The sequence below is a fragment of the Asparagus officinalis genome, chromosome 8 (genome assembly GCF_001876935.1).
Source record: "Asparagus officinalis chromosome 8, Aspof.V1, whole genome shotgun sequence".
NCBI classification, from domain to species: Eukaryota; Viridiplantae; Streptophyta; class Magnoliopsida; order Asparagales; family Asparagaceae; genus Asparagus; species Asparagus officinalis.
In genome coordinates, this window is record NC_033801.1 from 121,201,393 (window position 1) to 121,220,932 (window position 19,540).

Below are 19,540 nucleotides of genomic sequence, written 5' to 3' on the forward strand. Positions count from 1 at the left end.
GAGCGGGTGTAAACTGGTGAACGGTGATGAGTTGTTCATGTTGCTGTAACAAGTACAACAACGGAACAGAACATTGAACGAATCATTCATTGCCACGTGTAATCAGCAGGTAAACTGACCGTTGTTTGCTGTATTAGCTTTAACAGCATACAGGTAAATAATCGAACCGTTGGATGACCTGTTCTAATCTCTAGACTCTAGTGGGTCGACCTCACCTGCATAATGACCGGTAACAGCCGTCAGTAGTTCGCATTTTAACTTTGAAGCTTCGAGAAGAAACCGGCTGTTGAGGGTCACTCGACTGAGGACAGCGGGCAGTGCTCAAAAGAGCAGAGATAATATAAATTTATAAGTTAACCCCAGTTTTACTTTGCTTGCCCGCTCAGATCTCGTCGTTTTCGCTTCATTTGAAATCTCGCCCACTCTTGTTTTCATTCAAACCCTAACCCTAGAACTCAATCTCGATCTCTAATGGCGGATTCAGATCCTGCGGCCTCCCCTCTCAAACAGTCGCCGGTAATGTCGGATTGATTCCTTGAGATCGCTCTATTCTCTTGACGATCTTTGATTCTTGCAATCAAAATCGCTTCTTGGTTGATAAAAAAAACTATTTATTTTGTGCTTATTCGTGGTATTGCAGGAGAAGAATGAGGAGCTACAGGATTCAGGAACAAAGATCAAGGTCAATTGAAGGTTTAGGGTTTATTTGTATCTTAAGGTATTTTCTGGAGAAATTTGAAGATCTTATGCTTCTTTTTTCTTGCTATTGTTTTATTTCAGCAAGAGAATGAAGTGCAGGAATCATCTCCTTTTTCCAATTCACCGGTATGATATAAAAACCTTGCACTTATTATTCAAGATTGATTATGATACGATTTTTACCAAATACGATTAGTTTATTGGATAGTCTGAGAGTTATCTTTCCTTGATTTCAGAAGGAGGAGGGTGTGCAGCCAATCGGAGCGAGGATCAAGGTTAGACAATGATATAAGTGTTGTCTATACTCGTTTATTTTGTGTTTGTAGTTTTCCGAAAGTATTTTTAATAAGCAACATTTTCTGACAGGATTTAGATGAGTCGCAGTCGGAGTTGCTGTCTAGGATTCAAGGGTTGAAGCAGGTAAGTCTGCTGATTTTCTTGATCAACCTGCTTTGGTAATTTATTATTGTTTAAGAACGTTCATTGGTGTCAAAGAAAAGTTGGTTTTGTAATTTATTATTGATTGCAGAATGTCCAAAGCTGGAGATCACTGGTGGACACACAGCTGAAGTCATACAAGGATGTAAGTTATTTCAACGTTCTTTAGGAATCAATTCAAGTAAATGATGCTGTCTGAGTAAAGTTTTTATGGCTTATTTGCTAAGAATTGGTGAACTTCCCACATTTAGCTTGTGATAGTGATTGCGATTACAAGCAATTCTGGAATTGAAAATACCACTTATTTCTTTACTTACCCGTTTTTAAGATGTTGAACCCTGCCAATCAAATGTTTCCTAAAATTTCGCCAATTTTAATTTATTCTGGAACTATCTCATTTTTCTCCTAGTGGAGGAAGTATTTGAAACTAAATTTAGCAGGATTTTGTTAAGGGATAGGGCTTGGTGGAGCATGGGAACTCTGGAACACCAGCATTTGCAGAATCTGGTTCGTTTTGTTGATCTAACCATTCGGATTTGGATTGGATTATTTTAGTGTCTTTTGTATAGATCCTTTTGGCCGTGGCTCAATGTACTGCTTATTAGATTTAGTTATGATCTTGAGTTTGAACCTGAACTACATGGGTTCTCATGATTCTAAGTGTTATTCGAATCCAATTTTGTTGGGAACCCTGGATAATCCAGGAGGTGAAATGTTATGTTCAAAGGAATTTTTGGACTAAAAAATAATTTTATATTTGATAGAACTTTTGTCAGTTCTGAGGATTATCTCAGTGCAATCTTTTTAAATGAGAAAAAGGAGATCTCCACTAGGAATTATCCCAGTGCACTTCCAAGTTGCATGATGACATTCGCTTTGTAAGAAAGCTTGTTAAACTGTTTTATGACATCCATTAGGAACTATTATTATTGAATAGTCTAGGAAAGATTTCATAAATTTTCCTCTTAGGTTTAGATTATAGGTGTATGATGCCGCACATCAGAAATAGATGCACATGTTGGGGGAAGCTTTCCGAAAAGTGCACCATTTACCAGCTAATTTGTCACTGTCGTCATCTGGGGCTGCTTATCACTTTTTTTATTTTGCATGAAAAAATTAGAATATAAACATTAGCACATGAAAATAGCCTGGTTCTGGTGATGGACACTTCAAACTTCAGGCTTCTTTATGCGTTGTATATCTGGTTCTTGAAACTACCTCGCACCCCCCCAATCAATAAAGAACAAATTTTCAAAATAACTCATTCAAAATTTTAATCCAAAAAATCGACCCACTCCAAACTTTTTTACCAAAATCGACACACTTTCTCGCCATGTTAGGTTTGTGGCTAGAAAGTGGGTCGTTTTAAAAAAAATCGCGGTCCTAATTAGTCGGGGTTGCCAACCCGACTAATTAAGACCTCGCCCACAGCCCTCTCGTGGTTAGCTGCTAAACAAGTCGGGGTTCGAAACCCCGACTAATTTGGTGATTGCACAAAATGGTCGGGGTTCCAACCCCGACCATTTCGAAGCGCGAAGTCGAAATGGTCGGGGTTGGGAACCCCGACCATTTAGAAGAGACTCGCAACAACCCCTAACTCGAAAATGGGGGAGAGACTAAGGCATGAAATAGTCAGGGTTGTTAACCCCGACTATTTCTGGTGGGTCCCCTCCTCTTTATATATACTGACCGAACCCATTTCTTTCCCAATATCACGATTTTTCTCCTCCAACTCATGTCTCTCTTGTTCAGTCGCCTTCACACTTCTTCCAACTCCATTTCGTGGCCGAAATTCGTCGTAAAAGTTTGCTTAAGATCTCTAGGATAATTTTTCTTCCTTCTCTCCTCTTTTAACATGTAAAAATCTAGGGTTTTCTATCAAAATCCAATTTCAAGGGTTTAAAAATTAATATCGATCACTATATTTGTGGTGGTTTGAATGCTTTGTGTGTTGATTGATGTAATTGAAATTAAACTTCTAGTGTATAAAATGCTCAATTCTAGGGTTTAGTATTTTCATTTTGGGGTTCAGGGTTTTTGGTCAAAATTATGAGATTATTTACATTTTGGGTTTTCCTCTCTTATTCAATGCCCTGATAAACTTTTTTAAATTTTTAGCATTTAAATTATATAATCTTTTTTTGCATAGGTTGAACAATATGATTTTTATTGCTTGCTCTTATGGTGAGAAAATTAATTATGGAATGAATAATATGCCAATGTTTGTCGAAGGGGTAACGACGTTGTTAATGATATCAGAATCATATAGTTACTTTGACTTGATTAAGGAATTACACCGAGTTGCGAAAATTAACTCACGAGAGTACCGACTAAAAATAATATGCAATTGACCCATAACTTTTGATAGAATGTCTGCAGTTGAGGTCTCAAACGATCATCATATGAGTATTATGTTTAATTTGAACAAGTCGCAACCAACGGTAGAATTGTTTATTGAAAAGTTACCATATATTCGTGCTAAATATTCAAACCTCCAGGAGAATTCTCACGCATGTTACATTTGAGAGTTGAGTCTGATGGTTTTCTTTCTTCTTCGAGTGAAATGGAGCGGACTCAATTTCAATATCTAAGTGTACCTTCATTCGGGGGAACGTCAAATATCATGAACAATGTGACGTCCCTTATGAAAATATGAGGCCGTTAAGAGGGGTAATAATTAAAGAGGATGAAAGAAACGACGACTCTGAAGGTGAAGAGCAAAATAGTGCACCAATTGATAGCATGCAATTTGTGATTGAATATGTTAAAGAGAATCTAGATTGGCCTGATGAGGCTTATGCTAATAATGAATATGTTGCGTATGAAGAACCACCCCCCGATGAGTTTGAAGATGATGAATGGATTCGTTCTTCCACAGTAAAGATATGTGCATTGGCCAAAGTTTAACTCATAGAAGAGATGACAACGTCCCTTTCACAATTGATAACATGTAATTTGTGACTGAAGATGTTGAAGAGAATCTGGATTGGCCTGACGAGGCTTATGCTAATAATAAATATGTTGAGTATGAAGAACCACCCCTGACGAGTTTGAAGATGATGAGTGGATTCGTTCTTCCACAGTACAAGATATGTGCATTGGCCAAAGTTCCACTCGTAGAAGAGATGATGACGTCCCTTTCACAATTGATAGCATGCAATTTGTGACTGAAAATGTTGAAGAGAATCTGGATTAGCCTGATGAGGCTTATGCTAATAATGAATGTGTTGAGTATAAAGAACCATCCCCCGACGAGTTTGAAGATGATGAGTGGATTTGTTCTTCCACAGTACAAGATGTGTATTGGCCAAAGTTCAACTCATAAAAGAGATGATGACGTCCCTTTCAGAGTTGAAGATTTATTCGAGACCAAGGATCAATTGGTTGATGCTATTCGTGATTACTAAATAAAAAAGAATGTCAAATTCAAGTAAGTTAAAAGCAATCGCACAAGTTATAATGCAATTTGTTTTATGAATAGACAAATGAAGCTGATTACGCATGTCCTTGAAAGTTATATGTATTTGCCGGAAAGAAACATAATGAGCATTTTAGGATCATAGAATATTGCAGTGTTCACCCATGTAGCAATCTAATATTAGAACAAGATCACAGTGATGCATCTGCCTCTTACATAGCGCGGTTGATTATGCCAAAATTAAAGAAGAAGCTTGAACTAACTCCCGGTAATATAATTGAGAGAGTGTTAGATACAAAGTTCATTGAAATATCATATAGTAAAGCATAGAATGCAAGGAGAATTGCGATGATAAAAATATTTGGTGATTGGGAAAAAAGTCTTACGCGACACTTCCTCAATATCTTGATGCGATCAAAAGAAGTAATCCTGGATTTGAATACAAACAAATAACCAGAGAGATCAATTCGGGAGTTCATCAATTCATCTCTGTATTTTGGGCATTTGGTCCTTCGATCGAGAGATTTAAATTTTGCCGGTCGGTTCTTAGCATTGATGGCACACACTTATATGATAAATAGAAGGGTGTATTCCTTGTTGCTATAAGAGTACATGCAGATGGTGACTTATTTTCTTTTTAGCCTTCGCAGTTGTGGAGGTCGAGAACATCGAAAATTAAGAGTGGTTTTTTTCCTGCATTTAATTATATATTTTTAATGTGTTATCTCCGAGGAAAATTACTTTTATCTCTGATAGGATGAAAGGTAATCCTAAAGCATTTTACAGGAGATTTGGCTCTTATCACCATCACCGCTATTGTTTAAGACCCATTAGAGCTAATTTTAAAAAGAGCTTTGGTCAGATACATTTACAAAACTTTTTTTGGCAAGTGGGTTGTACACCGAAACATGTGTGTATGATCGGATACAGGATCAAATCAAGACAACATCTCAAGTTGCACATGACTGGATTGAGAGTAGTTTGGGAAGTGAATATGTCGACCTGTGGGCGAGCACTAAGTATAAAGATGGAGGGAATTGGTTTTGTATGATGACAACTAATTGTTCTGAAAGTTTCAACGGGGTACTTAAGGGGGCTCGAGCAATGTCCATACAGGCGTTGGTTGTGAGAATATTTTATAGACTCAATCACTATTTTGTCAAGCAGCAAGAGGATGGAGTAAAGTGGGTGACGTTATTGACACCAAAAAATGAAGAGATTGTAGGGTCTCGTGTCTTGCGGGCGAGATCAACGAAGATTATTAAATTTGTTGAAGATGAATGGTAGGTTACGGACAAACACTGTCATAATTACATCATCAATTTACGAGGGATACAATGCGCATGCACTTTGTAACGTACCATAATTGCAAAAATTGCCATGTTCACATGTTATAGCGGTTACATCCAAGCAATTTGGGGGTGTAAATATTTCGTATTACACATACGCTTCTGAGTGGTATCAATCAAACCACTATAGAGATTCATACAAACAGTGTTTCCATCGTATTATAGATAGTCATTACTGGCCATCCTATAATGGACCGCATGTGTTACCTCTTGAATATAAGAGACAAATCGGACGTCTGTGATCATTACGCATAAAAGGTACGATGGATGAAGGACGAGAAGGAGCTCCAAAGAAAAGTAGGTGTGGATATTGCAGACAATCGGGCCATAATAGATCTCATTGTCCTACCAATCCAAGCAGATAGCAATTAATGGGTATAATTTATTTAATTTATAATATTTTTTACTTCCTTTGTAAATCAACGCGTATATATAATTTTTATAATTTACTTCTAATTCTAATTTCTAATACGTCATAATACTGACACATTTTATCTTCATATGTACAGATATTTACAGTATGGAGACGGCTCTATTGACATATGAAGTCCTTTATGACCAAGATTGACACCGATCTGCGAAGATAGACTCTAGGGAGGTAAATTATATTTTTATTATTTTCACTCATTTCAAATTTTTAATGTTCTTACTGTTACTGAATATTTACACTGTTTAATATACGCAGGCCCTGAGTATTACCATTGTTGATCATACTCGGGCACATTCGAGTTGGGATTTGAAGGATCCACAGGTCCAATAGTATGTTCGTCAAGCAGGCTTTTTTGAATGTTCACAAATAAAATGGGTAAGACTCGATTGGCCTCTCTTGACGACATTGATTGAACGATGGAGGTCCGAGACAAATACATTTCACATGCGTCAAGGAGAGTCGACTATTACTCTGCAAGATGTTGTGGTTTTACTTAGGTAATCTTCATTTCCTTCTATGTACCTGTAACATCTTCATCCACTTTGAGGTCAAATAAAACTCCAACATCCTGCAGAGTAATAGTCGACTCTCCTTGACGCATGTGAAATGTATTTGTCTCGGACCTCCATCGTTCAATCAATGCCGTCAAGAGAGACCAATCGAGTCTTACCCATTATATTTGTGAACATTTAAAAAATCCTGCTTGACGAACATAATATTGAACCTGTGGATCCGTCAAATCTCAACTCGAATATGCACGAGTATGATCAACAATGGTAATACTCAGGGCCTACGTATATTAAACAGTGTAAATGTTCAGTAACAGTAAGAACATTAAAAATTTGAAATGATTGAAAATAATATAAATGTAATTTACCTCCTCAGAGTCTATCTTCGCAGATTGATGTCGACCTTGGTCATAAATGACTTCATATGTTAATAAAGCCGTCTCCATACTGTAAATATCTGTACATATGAAGATAAAATATGTCAGTATTATGACATATTAGAAATTAGAATTAGAAGTAAATTACAGAAATTATATATACGCGTTGATTTACAGAGGAAGTAAAAAAATTTATAAATTAAATAAATTGTACCCATTAATTGCTATCTATTTGGATTGGTAGGACAATGAGATCTATTATGGCCCGGTTGTTTGCTATATCCACACCTATTTTTCTTTGGAGCTCTTTCTCATCATTCATCCATCGTACCTTTTATGCGTACTGATCGCGGACGTCCGGTTTGTCTCTTATATTCAGGAGGCAACACATGTGGCCCGTTATAGGATGACCAGTAACGACTATCTATAATGCGAAACACTGTTTGTATGAATCTCTATAGTGGTTTGATTGATACCACTCAGAAGCGTATGTGTAATACGAAATATTTGCACCCCCAAATTGCTTGGATGTAACCGCTATAACATGTGAACTTGATAATTTTTGCAATTACAGTATGTTACAAGTGCATGCGCATTGTGTTCCTCGTAAATTGACGATGTAATTATGACAGTGTTTGTCCGTAACCTACCATTCATCTTCAGCAAATCTAATAATCTTCGTTGATCTTGCCCACGAGACCTTACAATCTGTTCATTTTTTGGTATCAATAACGTCACCCACTTTGTTCCATCCTCTCGCCGCTTGACAATAGTGATTGAGTCTATAAAATGTTCTCGCAACCAACGCTTGTATGTGTAACTAAAGACTCAGTCTTATGGTGACTAAATCATCGATTTTCAGTAGAGAATCATGGGAAGTGTGGGTTGTTGGGAGAGAATCTCTCAGGGGCAGTTTTGAGGGATGAAGATGATGGGTTTGGCCCCTATAAAAGGAGTATTCTACTTCAGAAAGTGCAACGAAAACAGTGAAAAACCCTCTAACCCATTACCGAAGCCCCCCTCAAAGAATTCGTTGTTCTTTCTCCTCTTATCTGTAATTCGATCACTGGTATCAGAGCAGACGGCTACTGGGAGTTGAGATCACCGACGACGGCGACGACTACTCTGCTGCTGTCGACGAATGCTTCGGTCTCTAAGCCGCGACGACCTCCATCAGATCTCTCTACGACGACGACGAGCTTGGCCACCTACGACCCTTGCTGCTTCGATCGATCAACGACGACTGCTGCTTCGGTCGATCGACGACTCGGCTGCTTCGACCGACGACGCCTAGGTTCTGGATCTGATTTTTTTTCGCTGCTTTGTGAAGGAATTTGATGTGGTGCCCTCCCCTTTAAGACCCAGCCTCGCTCAGCACAAGGCCATCCATTTTTATTTGTTGAATCAAAACCAAACCCAGTCATAAGGCCCACGTTCACTCAACAACCCAGTTTTTCATTTGTTAAAGTCAGAGCCATTTCTAGTTATTAAAAAAAACTTTGCACAAGTGTTGATCAGTTCAACGCCGACCAGAGAGTTACTTGTTCTATCCACTGGATTCTTTTCAAATATAAGCTACACCAACTCAGATTAGAGAGTTACTTGTTCAATCAACACCGCTAAGTGACTATCTTGCTCAAATTGGAGCCTCTTTCATCAACTCAGAATAGTCAGGTTCATTTTAATTCATTTATTTTTGCCTAACTTTATTCTATAACCGTCTGTATATATTTATATTGAATTTAGTTTTAGTTCTTTACCGAATGACTGATAAACCCGTTCTATCATAACTAGAAAAAATTGACAAATTTAATGGCAGATATGTGGCATAGAAAAACAGGATATGCTCTTACTCATGACGATATTGATGACGTAATCGAAACCACTGTTCTAACCCTTACTGATAAATAGACACCTAAAGAAAAGAAAGGGTTTGAACAATGGCAGTCGAAAGACAAAAAGGCAAAAAGCCTTATGCTCATGTTCATGGAAGATAACTTAATCAAAGTTTTTGAAATTTATAAAACTTCCATGAACATGTGGAATGCTATAAAAGAGAAATACGACACCGCCTCTGATGTTAACATTCAACTACTCTTGCATAAGTATAATTCTTGTCGTATGCAAGAGGGAGACAATATCGTAGAGCGTATTAATAAGATGATTGTCATGGCTAAGAATTTATTCACTGTTGGGATCGAAATCCCGGAAAGAATGCAAGTGGTAACTATTTTAAATGGTCTCCCCTTTCCCTTGCTTTTGGCTATCACCACATTGAGAATGAACCCTGTCGTTAAATCTGTCACTGATCTTCCTATGCACCTAGTGATAGAACATGACTTAATAGCCAGTAGGAAAGAACCAAAACTGAATATGGTGCAACAAGAGCTGAATTATATCCGTCAGAGGCATAATACTGGAAGCTATAAAAATTCTGGTCCTAGCAAACCACAACCGCGAGGACCGAAATCACTGCAATTCAAGAGAAAGAAAGTACCCTACAGAGCCTGTTACAATTATGGAAAGTTTGGACATTTCAAGTCCAATTGTCCACAAGGTGAAAAACAAGAGAATAAGGGAGGTTATAAGCATCCAGAACAAGGGGTACTAGCAAAAAAGAATTCGTCGTTGTGGTGAAATGTAATATTGTGATGACGGATATCAGCGGTTGGTGGATCGACTCCGATGCGACTGGACATATAGCAAATGATAAGAATGGAGTCACAGAATTAACCGAGCTGAAGGAGAATAGAGAATCTATATGGGAAATAATACATATCTCGATGTAGAAGGTATTGGTTTGTATAGATTGGATCTTGAAGACTATTCTTGTCCTCAAAGATGTGTTCTATGCGCCAGGAATTCGACGCAATCTGATCTTTGTTCCCAGTTTGATGAAGAAAAGACTGGAAGTTAGGTTCTATAATAATCGGGTTTCTATATGCAAGTATAATAAAGTGTATGTTATGGAAAAATATGTGCCCGAGCATGAATTTTGCATTCTTCCAGTAGTTTGTAATAATTCTAATAATAAAATTTCAAATTTGAACTACCTGTCCTGTTATATTTCTTAGTCTGAATTGTGGCATTCTAGACTAGGACATGTTAGTATTTCAAGAATGAAAGAAATTATCAGAATGAACTTACTTCCTGTGCTATCTAATGTTCAATTGCCACCATGTGAACATTGTTTAACTGGTAAAATAACTAGAAAACCTTTTATTAGCGGACAAAGAGCCAATGAACTTTTAGGGTTGATACACTCGAATATTTGTGGTCTCCTGAGTGTCAAAACTCATAGTAATAAAGAATATGTTATTACTTTTATAGATTATTTCAAGTTTGCACACGTCTATCTTATATCCAGAACATTAGAAGCTCTTGACTGCTTTAAGAGATATAAGATAGAAGTTAAAAACCAACTTGGAATGAAAATCAAAATTTTGAGAACTGATAGAGGTGAGGAATATAACTTTAAGGAATTTGAGAGTTATTGTATTCAGTATGGAATTAAAAGGCATACAACAAAAGCGTATACGCCACAACAGAATGATGTTGCTGAAAGAAAGAATAGAACATTGCTGAATGTAGTTAGATGCATGTTGTCTCATTCTGGTCTCTGTAAAAACTTTTGGAGAGAAACGTTGTTAATTGTAAACTACATTCTAAATAGAATTCCTACCAAATCAGTTGTATTTACACCTTATGAATTATGGAATGGGAGAAAACCTAATTTGAGTCATCTCAAGAAGTGGGGATCTATAGCCCATGTTCTCATTCCATGTCAACTAAGAGATAAGTTGGATTTTAAAACAATAAAGTGTAGGTTCATAGGGTATTCAGAAAAGCCAAAAGATTATAAGTTTTACAATAAAGAAAAAAGGGTCATTGAAAGCAGAGATGCTACGTTTCTAGAGAATCTAGAGGAAGAGGAACAAGTTCGAGAGGAAACAGAACCTCTAACTGTAATAAATGATAATTATTACGATGTTGTTCCCACTAATGACCCTGATATTGTGAATGAACCTAACCTTTAAAATGATGAAATACATATGAAAAATAAATAAATAATGTACCTCATCAACCGGTTGTAGGCAGCAAAAGGCCAAGGACACAACCTTCATGGATGGATGATTATTATTTGTATTCATGTCAGCCATCCTGTTTTTCGGTAGATACAAATATAGAAGAACAAGATCCCTTAATCTTCTTTGATGTGATGAAATCGCATGAGTTAGCTTTATGGCTAGAATCCATGAGAGAAGAACTTGATTCTAAAGAAAAAAAAGATATGTGAATTATGTGATCTCCCGAAAAATAAAAAAGCCATAGGATGCAAATGGGTGCCTAAAAAGAAATATCGTGTTTATGGATCTATTGATAAATTTAAAGCACGATTAGTTGTCAATGGTTACAACCAGAAGGCAGAAATACATTTTCAGGAGACGTATTCTCCTGTAGTTAAATTTGCATCCATTAAAATTATTTTGGTTATTGTTACATATCTTGATTTGGAGTTATTCTAAATGGATGTTAAAACTGTATTCCTTAACGGAGAGTTGAAGGAAACGATATATATACAACAACCTGAAGGTTTTCAGGTGAAAGGACATGAACATAAAGTTTACAATTTAATAAAATCTCTATATGGTTTAAAACAGTTTTCTAGAATCTAGACAATGATATCTTAAATTTTATGATGCAGTCACTAAACTTGGTTTTATTCAAAATAAATTAGATAATTGTGTATATGACTTGAAAAGTGGGAGCAAATTTATTATATTATCATTATATGTGGATGATATATTACTCGTTGGAAATGACATAGAAATGTTGAATAAAATCAAGGCAAATCTCAGCAAAAAGTTTGAGATGAAAGACATGAGAGATGCATCATATATTCTTGGAATTCAAATAATTCGAGATAGAAGTTTGAGATGAAAGACATGAGAGATGCATCATATATTCTTGGAATTCAAATAATTCGAGATAGAAAGTCTAGAATGAGAGATGCATCATATATTCTTGGAATTCAAATAATTCGAGATAGAAAGTCTAGAATGCTAAGTTTAAATCAAGAAAAAATATTTAAGATCAGTTCTTAAAAGGTTTGGAATGAAGAATTCCAATCCGGCACCAACTTCGTTGGTCATGAGAAAGAGATTATGTAAAGAACAAAGCCCTGGAGAGGGTCAAAAGCCATTAGATGTTCTTTATGTTCAAGCAATTGAGAGCTTGATGTATGCAATATTATACACCAGACCTGATATAGCTTATGCTGTGAGTCTAGTCAGTCGATATCAAAGTAATCCAGGACCAGCACATTGGGAAGCTGTTACCAGGATTATGAAGTGTATCAGAAGTACATTGACTCATAGATTAGTTTATCAAGCCGATTCACTTGAACTATTCTGATGCTGATTTTGGAGGTGATAAAGATGATGGAAAGTCCACTTCGAGACACTTATTCATCTTTGAAAGAGGAGCTATTGCTTGGAGTAGCAAGAAACAAGAGTGTGTTACTAGATATACGCAAGAAGCTGAATATATAGTTTGCAGTACGGCAACTACACATGCTGTCTGGATAAGACGGTTTTTGATTGATCTAGATCTTAATTTGTTAGAAGGACCTATTGATATTTATTTTGATAATCAAACAACAATTAGCTTAATCAATAGTGACGTGAATAGCTCCAAAGGAAAACACATTGATATCCAGTATCACTATATTCGAGATATTATAGAAAATAGAGAAGTCAAATTGACTTATATCCCTACTACAGATATGATTGCTGATCCTTTGACAAAAGGAATACCAGCGGAAGCTTTTATCAAACATATAAGTTTGATGAGACTTAAGAATAAATAAGTCAAAGTAAAATTTAATGAATAATGAAATAAAAGTTACTCCCTATGAATAGTGAGAGTAATGGTAATGAGAAACATCTGATCTCACGGATAGTGAGAGACATATCACTTGGTTGATTTGGTCAAGTGGGAGATGTAACTAAAGACTCGGTCTTATGGTGACCAAATCAACGATTTTTAGTAGAGAAAATCGTGGGAAGTGGGTTGTTGAGAGAGAATCTCTTAGGGGCAGTTTTGAGGGGTGGAGATGATGTGTTTGGCCCCTATAAAAGGAGGAGTATTCTACTTCAGAAAATACAACGAAAACAGTGAAAAACCCTCTAACCTATTACTAGAGCCCTCTCAAAGAATTCATCGTTCTTTCTCCTCTTCTTTGTAATTCGATCAATATGGGCATTGCTCGAGCCCCCTTAAGTACCCCGTTGAAGCTTTCAGAACAATTAGTTATCATGCAAAACCAATTCCCTCCATCTTTATACTTAGTGTCCGTCCATCGGTCGACATATGCACTTCCCAAACTACTCTCAATCCAGCAATATGCAACTTGAGATATTACCTTGATTTGATCCCGTATCCGATCATACATATATGTTTTGGGTGTACAACCCACTTGCCAAAGAAGATTTTGTAAATGTATCTGGTCAAAACTCTTTTTAAAATTAGCTCTAATGTGTCTTAAGCAATCGCGGTGATGGTGATGAGAGCCAAATCTCCTGTACAATGCTTTAGAAATATCTTTCATGCTATCAGATATAAAAATAATTTTCCTAGGAGGCAGCACATTAAAAATATATAATTGAATGCAGGAAAAAACCACTCAATTTTCAATGTTTTCGACCTCCACAACTGCGAAGGCCAAAAAGGAAATAAGCACCATCTACATCTACTCCTGTAGCAACAAGCAATCCCTCAATCAAAAGACCAAATGCCCAAAATACAGAGGTGAATTGATGAACTCTCGGATTGATCTCTTTGGTTATGTGTTTGTATTCAGATACAAGATTTTTTCTTTTGATTGCATCAAGATATTGATGAAGTGTCGCGTAAGACTTCTAATTACCAAATATTTTTGTTATCGCAATTCTTCTTGCATTCCATACTTTACTATATGATATTTCAATGAATTTCATATCTAGCACTCTCTCAATTACATTACTGGGAGTTAGTTCAAGCTTCTTCTTTAATTTTTGTATAATCAACCGCGCTATGTAAGAGGCAGTTGCATCACTCTGATCTTGCTCTAATATCGGATTGCTACATGTGTGAACACTGCAGTATTTTATGATCCTAAAATGCGATTGCTTTTAACTTGCTTGAATTTGACATTCTTTTTTATTTAGAAATCACGAATAGCATCAACCTCTTCTATGAAAGGGACGTCATCATCTCTTCTATAAGTTGAACTTTGGCCAATGCACATATCTTGTACTATCATCTTCAAACTCGTCAATGGGGTTATTCTTCGTATTCAACATATTCATTATTGGCATAAGCCTCATCAGGCTAATCCGGATTCTCTTCAACATTTTTAGTCACAAATTGCATGCTATCTTGCTCGTTATTGGTGCATTTAGATACTGAAATTGAGTCTGCTTCATTTTACTCAAAGAAGATAGAAAACCATCAGACTCAACTCCCAAATTTAACATGCGTGAAAATTCTCCTGGAGGTTTGATTATTTGGCACGAACTATATGACAATTTTTTAATAAACAATTCTACCGTTGGTTGTGACTTGCTCAAATTAAACATAATACTCATATGATGATCGTTTGAGATATTAACTGCGGACGTTCTATCAAAGTTATGAGCCAATTGCATATTATTTTTAGTCGGTACTCTCGTGGGTCAATTTTCGTAACTCAGTGGAATTCCTTAATCAAGTCATAGTAACTATATGATTTCGATATCATTAACAGCGTCGTTACCCCTCCGACATACATTGACATATTATTCATTTCATAATTAATTTTCACACCATAAGAGCAAGCAATAAAAATCATATTGTTCAACCTATGCAAAAGAAGATTGTATCATTTAATTGTAAAAAATTTAAAAAAGTTTATCAGGACATCTACTCCTCTATACAAAAGAGAGAACCCAAGATTCACTATTCATGCTACAGCTACAGTAACATTTACTGTAGTATTATCACAGCAACAAACATGAAAATGGGCGCCGTTGTTTTTAAAAATATCACTGTGGCACATGGGATACTGTAGCAATAAAAAACCTAAAACTGTAGCAGTTAAAACCAAGATCACTGTAGCAGAGAAAAAAATATGTAGTGCTTTGCACGGTGTTCACACTAGTTGAATAAGAGAGGAAAACCCAAGATGCAAATAATCTCATATAATTTTGACCAAAAACCCTAAACACCAGGGATATTGTAGCAATAAAAAAACCTAAAACTGTAGCAGTTAAAACTAAGATCACTGTAGCAGAGAAAAAAATATGTAGTGCTTTGCACGGTGTTCACACTAGTTGAATAAGAGAGGAAAACCCAAGATGCAAATAATCTCATATAATTTTGACCAAAAACCCTAAACCCCAAAATGAAAGTCATAAACCCTAGATTTGAGCATTCTATGCCCTAGAAGTTTAATTTCAATTATAACAATCAACACAAAGTATTGGAACCACCACAAATATAGTGATTGATAATAAATTTCAAACCCTAAAAATTGGATTTTGATAGAAAACCCTATATTTTTACATGTTAAAAGAGGAGAGAAGGAAGAGAAATTACCCTAGAGATCTTAAGCAAAACTTTCACGACAAATTTCGGCCACAAAATGGAGTTGGGAGAAGTGGGAAGGCGGCTGAACAAGAGAAGACCGGAGTTGGAGAGGAGAAAAATCGCGATATGGGGGAAGAAATGGGTTCGGTCTGTATATATAAGGGGGAGAGGACCCACCAGAAATAGTCGGGGTTGGCAACCCCGACTATTTCATGACTTAGTCCCTCCCCCCATTTTCGGGTTGGGTCTTGTTGCGAGTCTTTGCTAAATGGTTGGGGTTCCCAACCCCGACCATTTCGACTTCACGCTTCAAAATGTCCAACCCGACGGCGTTGGAAACCCCGACCATTTTGTGCAATCACCAAATTAGTCGGTGTTTCAATTTCGAACCCCGACTTGTTTAGCCGCCTAACCACGAGAGGGCTGCGAGCGAGGTACTTAGTCTGGGTTGGCAACCCGGACTAATTAGGATCGCAATTTTTTTTAAATGATCCACTTTTTGGCCACGAAACTAACGTGGCGAGAAAGTGGGTCGATTTTGGTAAAAAAGTTTGGAGTGGGTCGATTTTTGGGATTAAAATTTTGAATGGGTTTATTTTGAAAATTTGTTCCATCAATAAATTATACTGTCAAAACCATGGCATATAAGAGTTTGGGCACTTTTGTGGCCGCTAGCTAACTTCATATGCGTCTTTGTAATTTTGTAAGACTCATCTATTATTATTGTAGTTTGGACATAGGAGTCCTCAAATATGAAGTACTTCAACCATAGGTGAGACAATTATCCTAGTTGAGTTGGAGGTATTTTCATAATGAATCAAATTATTAAAAATAGGTAGTAAATTGAAGTTAGAAGTCACTTTGATTAGCGTTTCAGATACCTATGAAGTTGTGTGAATCTCAGTCTATTGTATTTATTGCATCAGCATTAGTCATCCAAAGGACATGTCTTCTCAGCTGATCAGTGCAGGCTGCACTCGTAGTGTGTGGTCTTGATCATTCATAACATTGTACTAGGTCATCCAATATTTGGTGAAATGTCACCTTATTTAGTATTTTAGGTTATCTGCTTATTTAATGTGCTATATGAAGAGCTTTTTTTTCATTCATGTCTAGTAATTTGAATAGTGGACTAAGTTCCTATGTGGCTTTGTCATGCAGGAGATGACCGGGCTTAAGAAGCAACTTGAAAGTGAATTGGAGCAGTTGTCATCGGTATGTCTACTGATATCTCATCTCATTTTATTTTTGTTTTCCAAACTTTTATATGATTTTGTTTTTCCACGTACCTTCCCTTAGGACTTTAAAGAACTGAAAACCACTCTCCAGAAGCAACAGGAAGATGTCACTAATAGTTTGAAGAACTTGGGTGTAAGTAATCTTCTCACCTTCTGATTTGCTCTCTCTGGACCTTCCTTTGTGTAAGAGACTGCTGCATTAAGTTATGCTGGTGAATTGAAAGCCAATCAAATTTAGATCATTTGACACTTTTTTTTTAGATAGATAACTGAAAGACTCTCTTAAGGCATCAAGGTAAGAATGATAACTGAAAGACTCTCTTAAGTGCATCAAGGTAAGAATTATATTCATATAAGTAAAAGAAACCACCAGCGGTTTCTTACTGTTTAAGCATAATTCATGCCCATAAAAATTTGATATAATATTGGCACAAATATTTCTATGAATCAATAATGTTTCAGGAACCTAGGAATTCATCAGTTCAGCTGCAAAATTATAGTTCTTGGGTTTTGAAATCATTAGCAAACCATGAAATTTTAGTTATTCTTGAGGACCAAATGGTTATTACCACCAAATGACTACCTTGTCTTTGCATTTTTTTTAAGAACAAAAGCAAGAACTAAGTTATCTTGAGCAAAAATTTTAAGGAATTGCTAAGTGTTATGTTTATCTGGCAGCTGCAAGATGCCCCTAAACATTCTGGGGAGTCTGAAATTGAGGAGGATAATTCGGATAAAGCACAAAGTCCTGCATCAGAAAGCAAAGGGGATTCTTTGCCTGCTGGAGAATCCTCTATCCAGTAGGCTAAAAGATTTTCTACCATGCAAAACTTGAGAATGAAGGAAAATATTGCACTCTCACAGTATATGCTGCTCAAGTTATGCCCATCCTCAGTAAAATTCCCTCAGAAATGCTTATAATGGAGGTATATGCTGGTGTATTGGCTCATTATATTTGATCTGCATGATCAGGCAACAAAAAAGTGAACATAATAGGTTATATCCCTCTATGTACCTGTAATAACAAACATAGTTTGTTTCTCATCTAATACTTTCACTATTCTTGGTTTCTTCATGTGTGCAACGTTCTTCGATTTGTTCAAATTGCTTCGACGGCTTTGTTATTTCTACGGTATAGAGGCATAGAGCTATTATGAGTCCAAGGCTCTAAGATTTATCTGCATGAATGCATACTTTCTTAAAGAGCAACAGCTACTTACAATGATTCCTGATTAGATTATTGCATCCCATTGATGAAAGATCTATTTCAAGATTTGAAATTAATGATGCAATCGTATGTACCAAGTCATTTGTTAGCGACAAAAATCATGGTCCCATTATTATGGCATCCGGTTGCAAAATGCGCTTTACTAACCGAAGAATCCTGATCAAAAGGACGCGGTGAAAGAGACGCTGATCAAAATGCCCATCTTTTTTAATTTGCTGACGGCTGCCCCACTTTGTCCAAAAGTGGATGAAGGATATCAGGGCTTTGTTAGTGCTAACAAATAGGGTTGGGCATGGGCTGGTTCGAACCGTTGGCTGAACCAGCCCAGCACAGTTTGGGTTTAAACATGGCCCGGCTCACATCAGACCGGGGCCTAACTCAGCTCATATTGGTGGTGATTCATGGGTTGGTCTACGTTTTGATCTAGATCCGAGACCAAAGAAGTAGGCCCAGCCCCCCAATGGCCCGACTTGGCCTAGCCAGCTCGCCCCTCACCAAACCCCGCCCCGACCCTTTAATTATAAATATTTATTTTGTTTAGCAAAAAATAAATAGGCCTCACAAAGTCAGGTATTCGTTGAAAGTTCGAATTGCTTATATCTTTATGTTTGCTATGTTTTTCTGTGTGATGTATATATAGATGAACTACAATTTACTTGAGTGGATAAAGAATCTTGCCCTCCTAATTTTTTCTCCATTGATTTTGCCTTGGGATCCTTGAAATATATGAAGACCATTTTTTAGAATTGTGCATCTCTTGATAGCACAAATCTTAACGCAAATGAGTGGATAAAAAGTTAAGTGGACAATGATTGCTATCCACTCAAGTGGATTGTAGCTCATGTATATATAATTTGTGTTTGGTACTAAGTTCCTATATTTTTTTCATATATATGAGTAATATAGAAGAACTTGGTACTAAACACAGATTTTTGTGCTTGACAGTGAGATGATTTATTCACATCCGTTCTCCAACCCATGTGAATGTAGTCTCCTATTTAAATGAGTGAATGCAAATGAATCATCTCACTGTCAAGCTCAAAACTTATGCTTGATATCAAGTTCCTTCATATTGCTCATATGAGAAAAGTGTAGGAACTTGGCAACAAGCACAAGTTTTTATACTTGATAATGAAGTGTCACATTTGCATTCACTTTGCAACCTATGTGAATGTGGTCCCCTATTTGAATGAGTGGATGGAAATGAACCACCTCACTACCAAACACACATGTGCTTGGTACCAAGT

General features: G+C 36.6%; 1 protein-coding gene across 2 annotated transcripts; it reads left to right on the forward strand.

Moving 5' to 3' along the window:
* On the forward strand, positions 342–18,140 carry LOC109819614 (CAP-Gly domain-containing linker protein 1). 2 transcript variants are annotated; one of them, XR_002241564.1, is made up of 10 exons: positions 342–516; positions 641–682; positions 781–825; positions 936–974; positions 1,066–1,119; positions 1,229–1,282; positions 13,895–14,030; positions 16,989–17,042; positions 17,127–17,198; positions 17,744–17,870. XR_002241564.1 is itself a non-coding variant. In XM_020385391.1 (9 exons), the coding sequence occupies exons 1-9, from the start codon at positions 472–474 to the stop codon at positions 17,867–17,869; spliced, it is 531 nt and encodes a 176-aa protein (XP_020240980.1). In that variant the 5' UTR covers positions 350–471; the 3' UTR covers positions 17,870–18,140. The 2 variants fall into 2 exon arrangements, 1 of the variants encoding a protein (XP_020240980.1); XM_020385391.1 differs by lacking the exon at positions 13,895–14,030 and having other exon boundaries at positions 350–516; positions 17,744–18,140.

Excerpts from the sequence above, each read along its gene's own strand:
- LOC109819614 (XM_020385391.1), top strand. The coding sequence starts at position 472 with ATGGCGGATTCAGATCCTGCGGCCTCCCCTCTCAAACAGTCGCCG. Across the intron at positions 517-640 it reads CCCCTCTCAAACAGTCGCCG|GAGAAGAATGAGGAGCTACA; the intron begins GTAATGTCGGAT and ends GTGGTATTGCAG. Across the intron at positions 975-1,065 it reads CAATCGGAGCGAGGATCAAG|GATTTAGATGAGTCGCAGTC; the intron begins GTTAGACAATGA and ends ATTTTCTGACAG.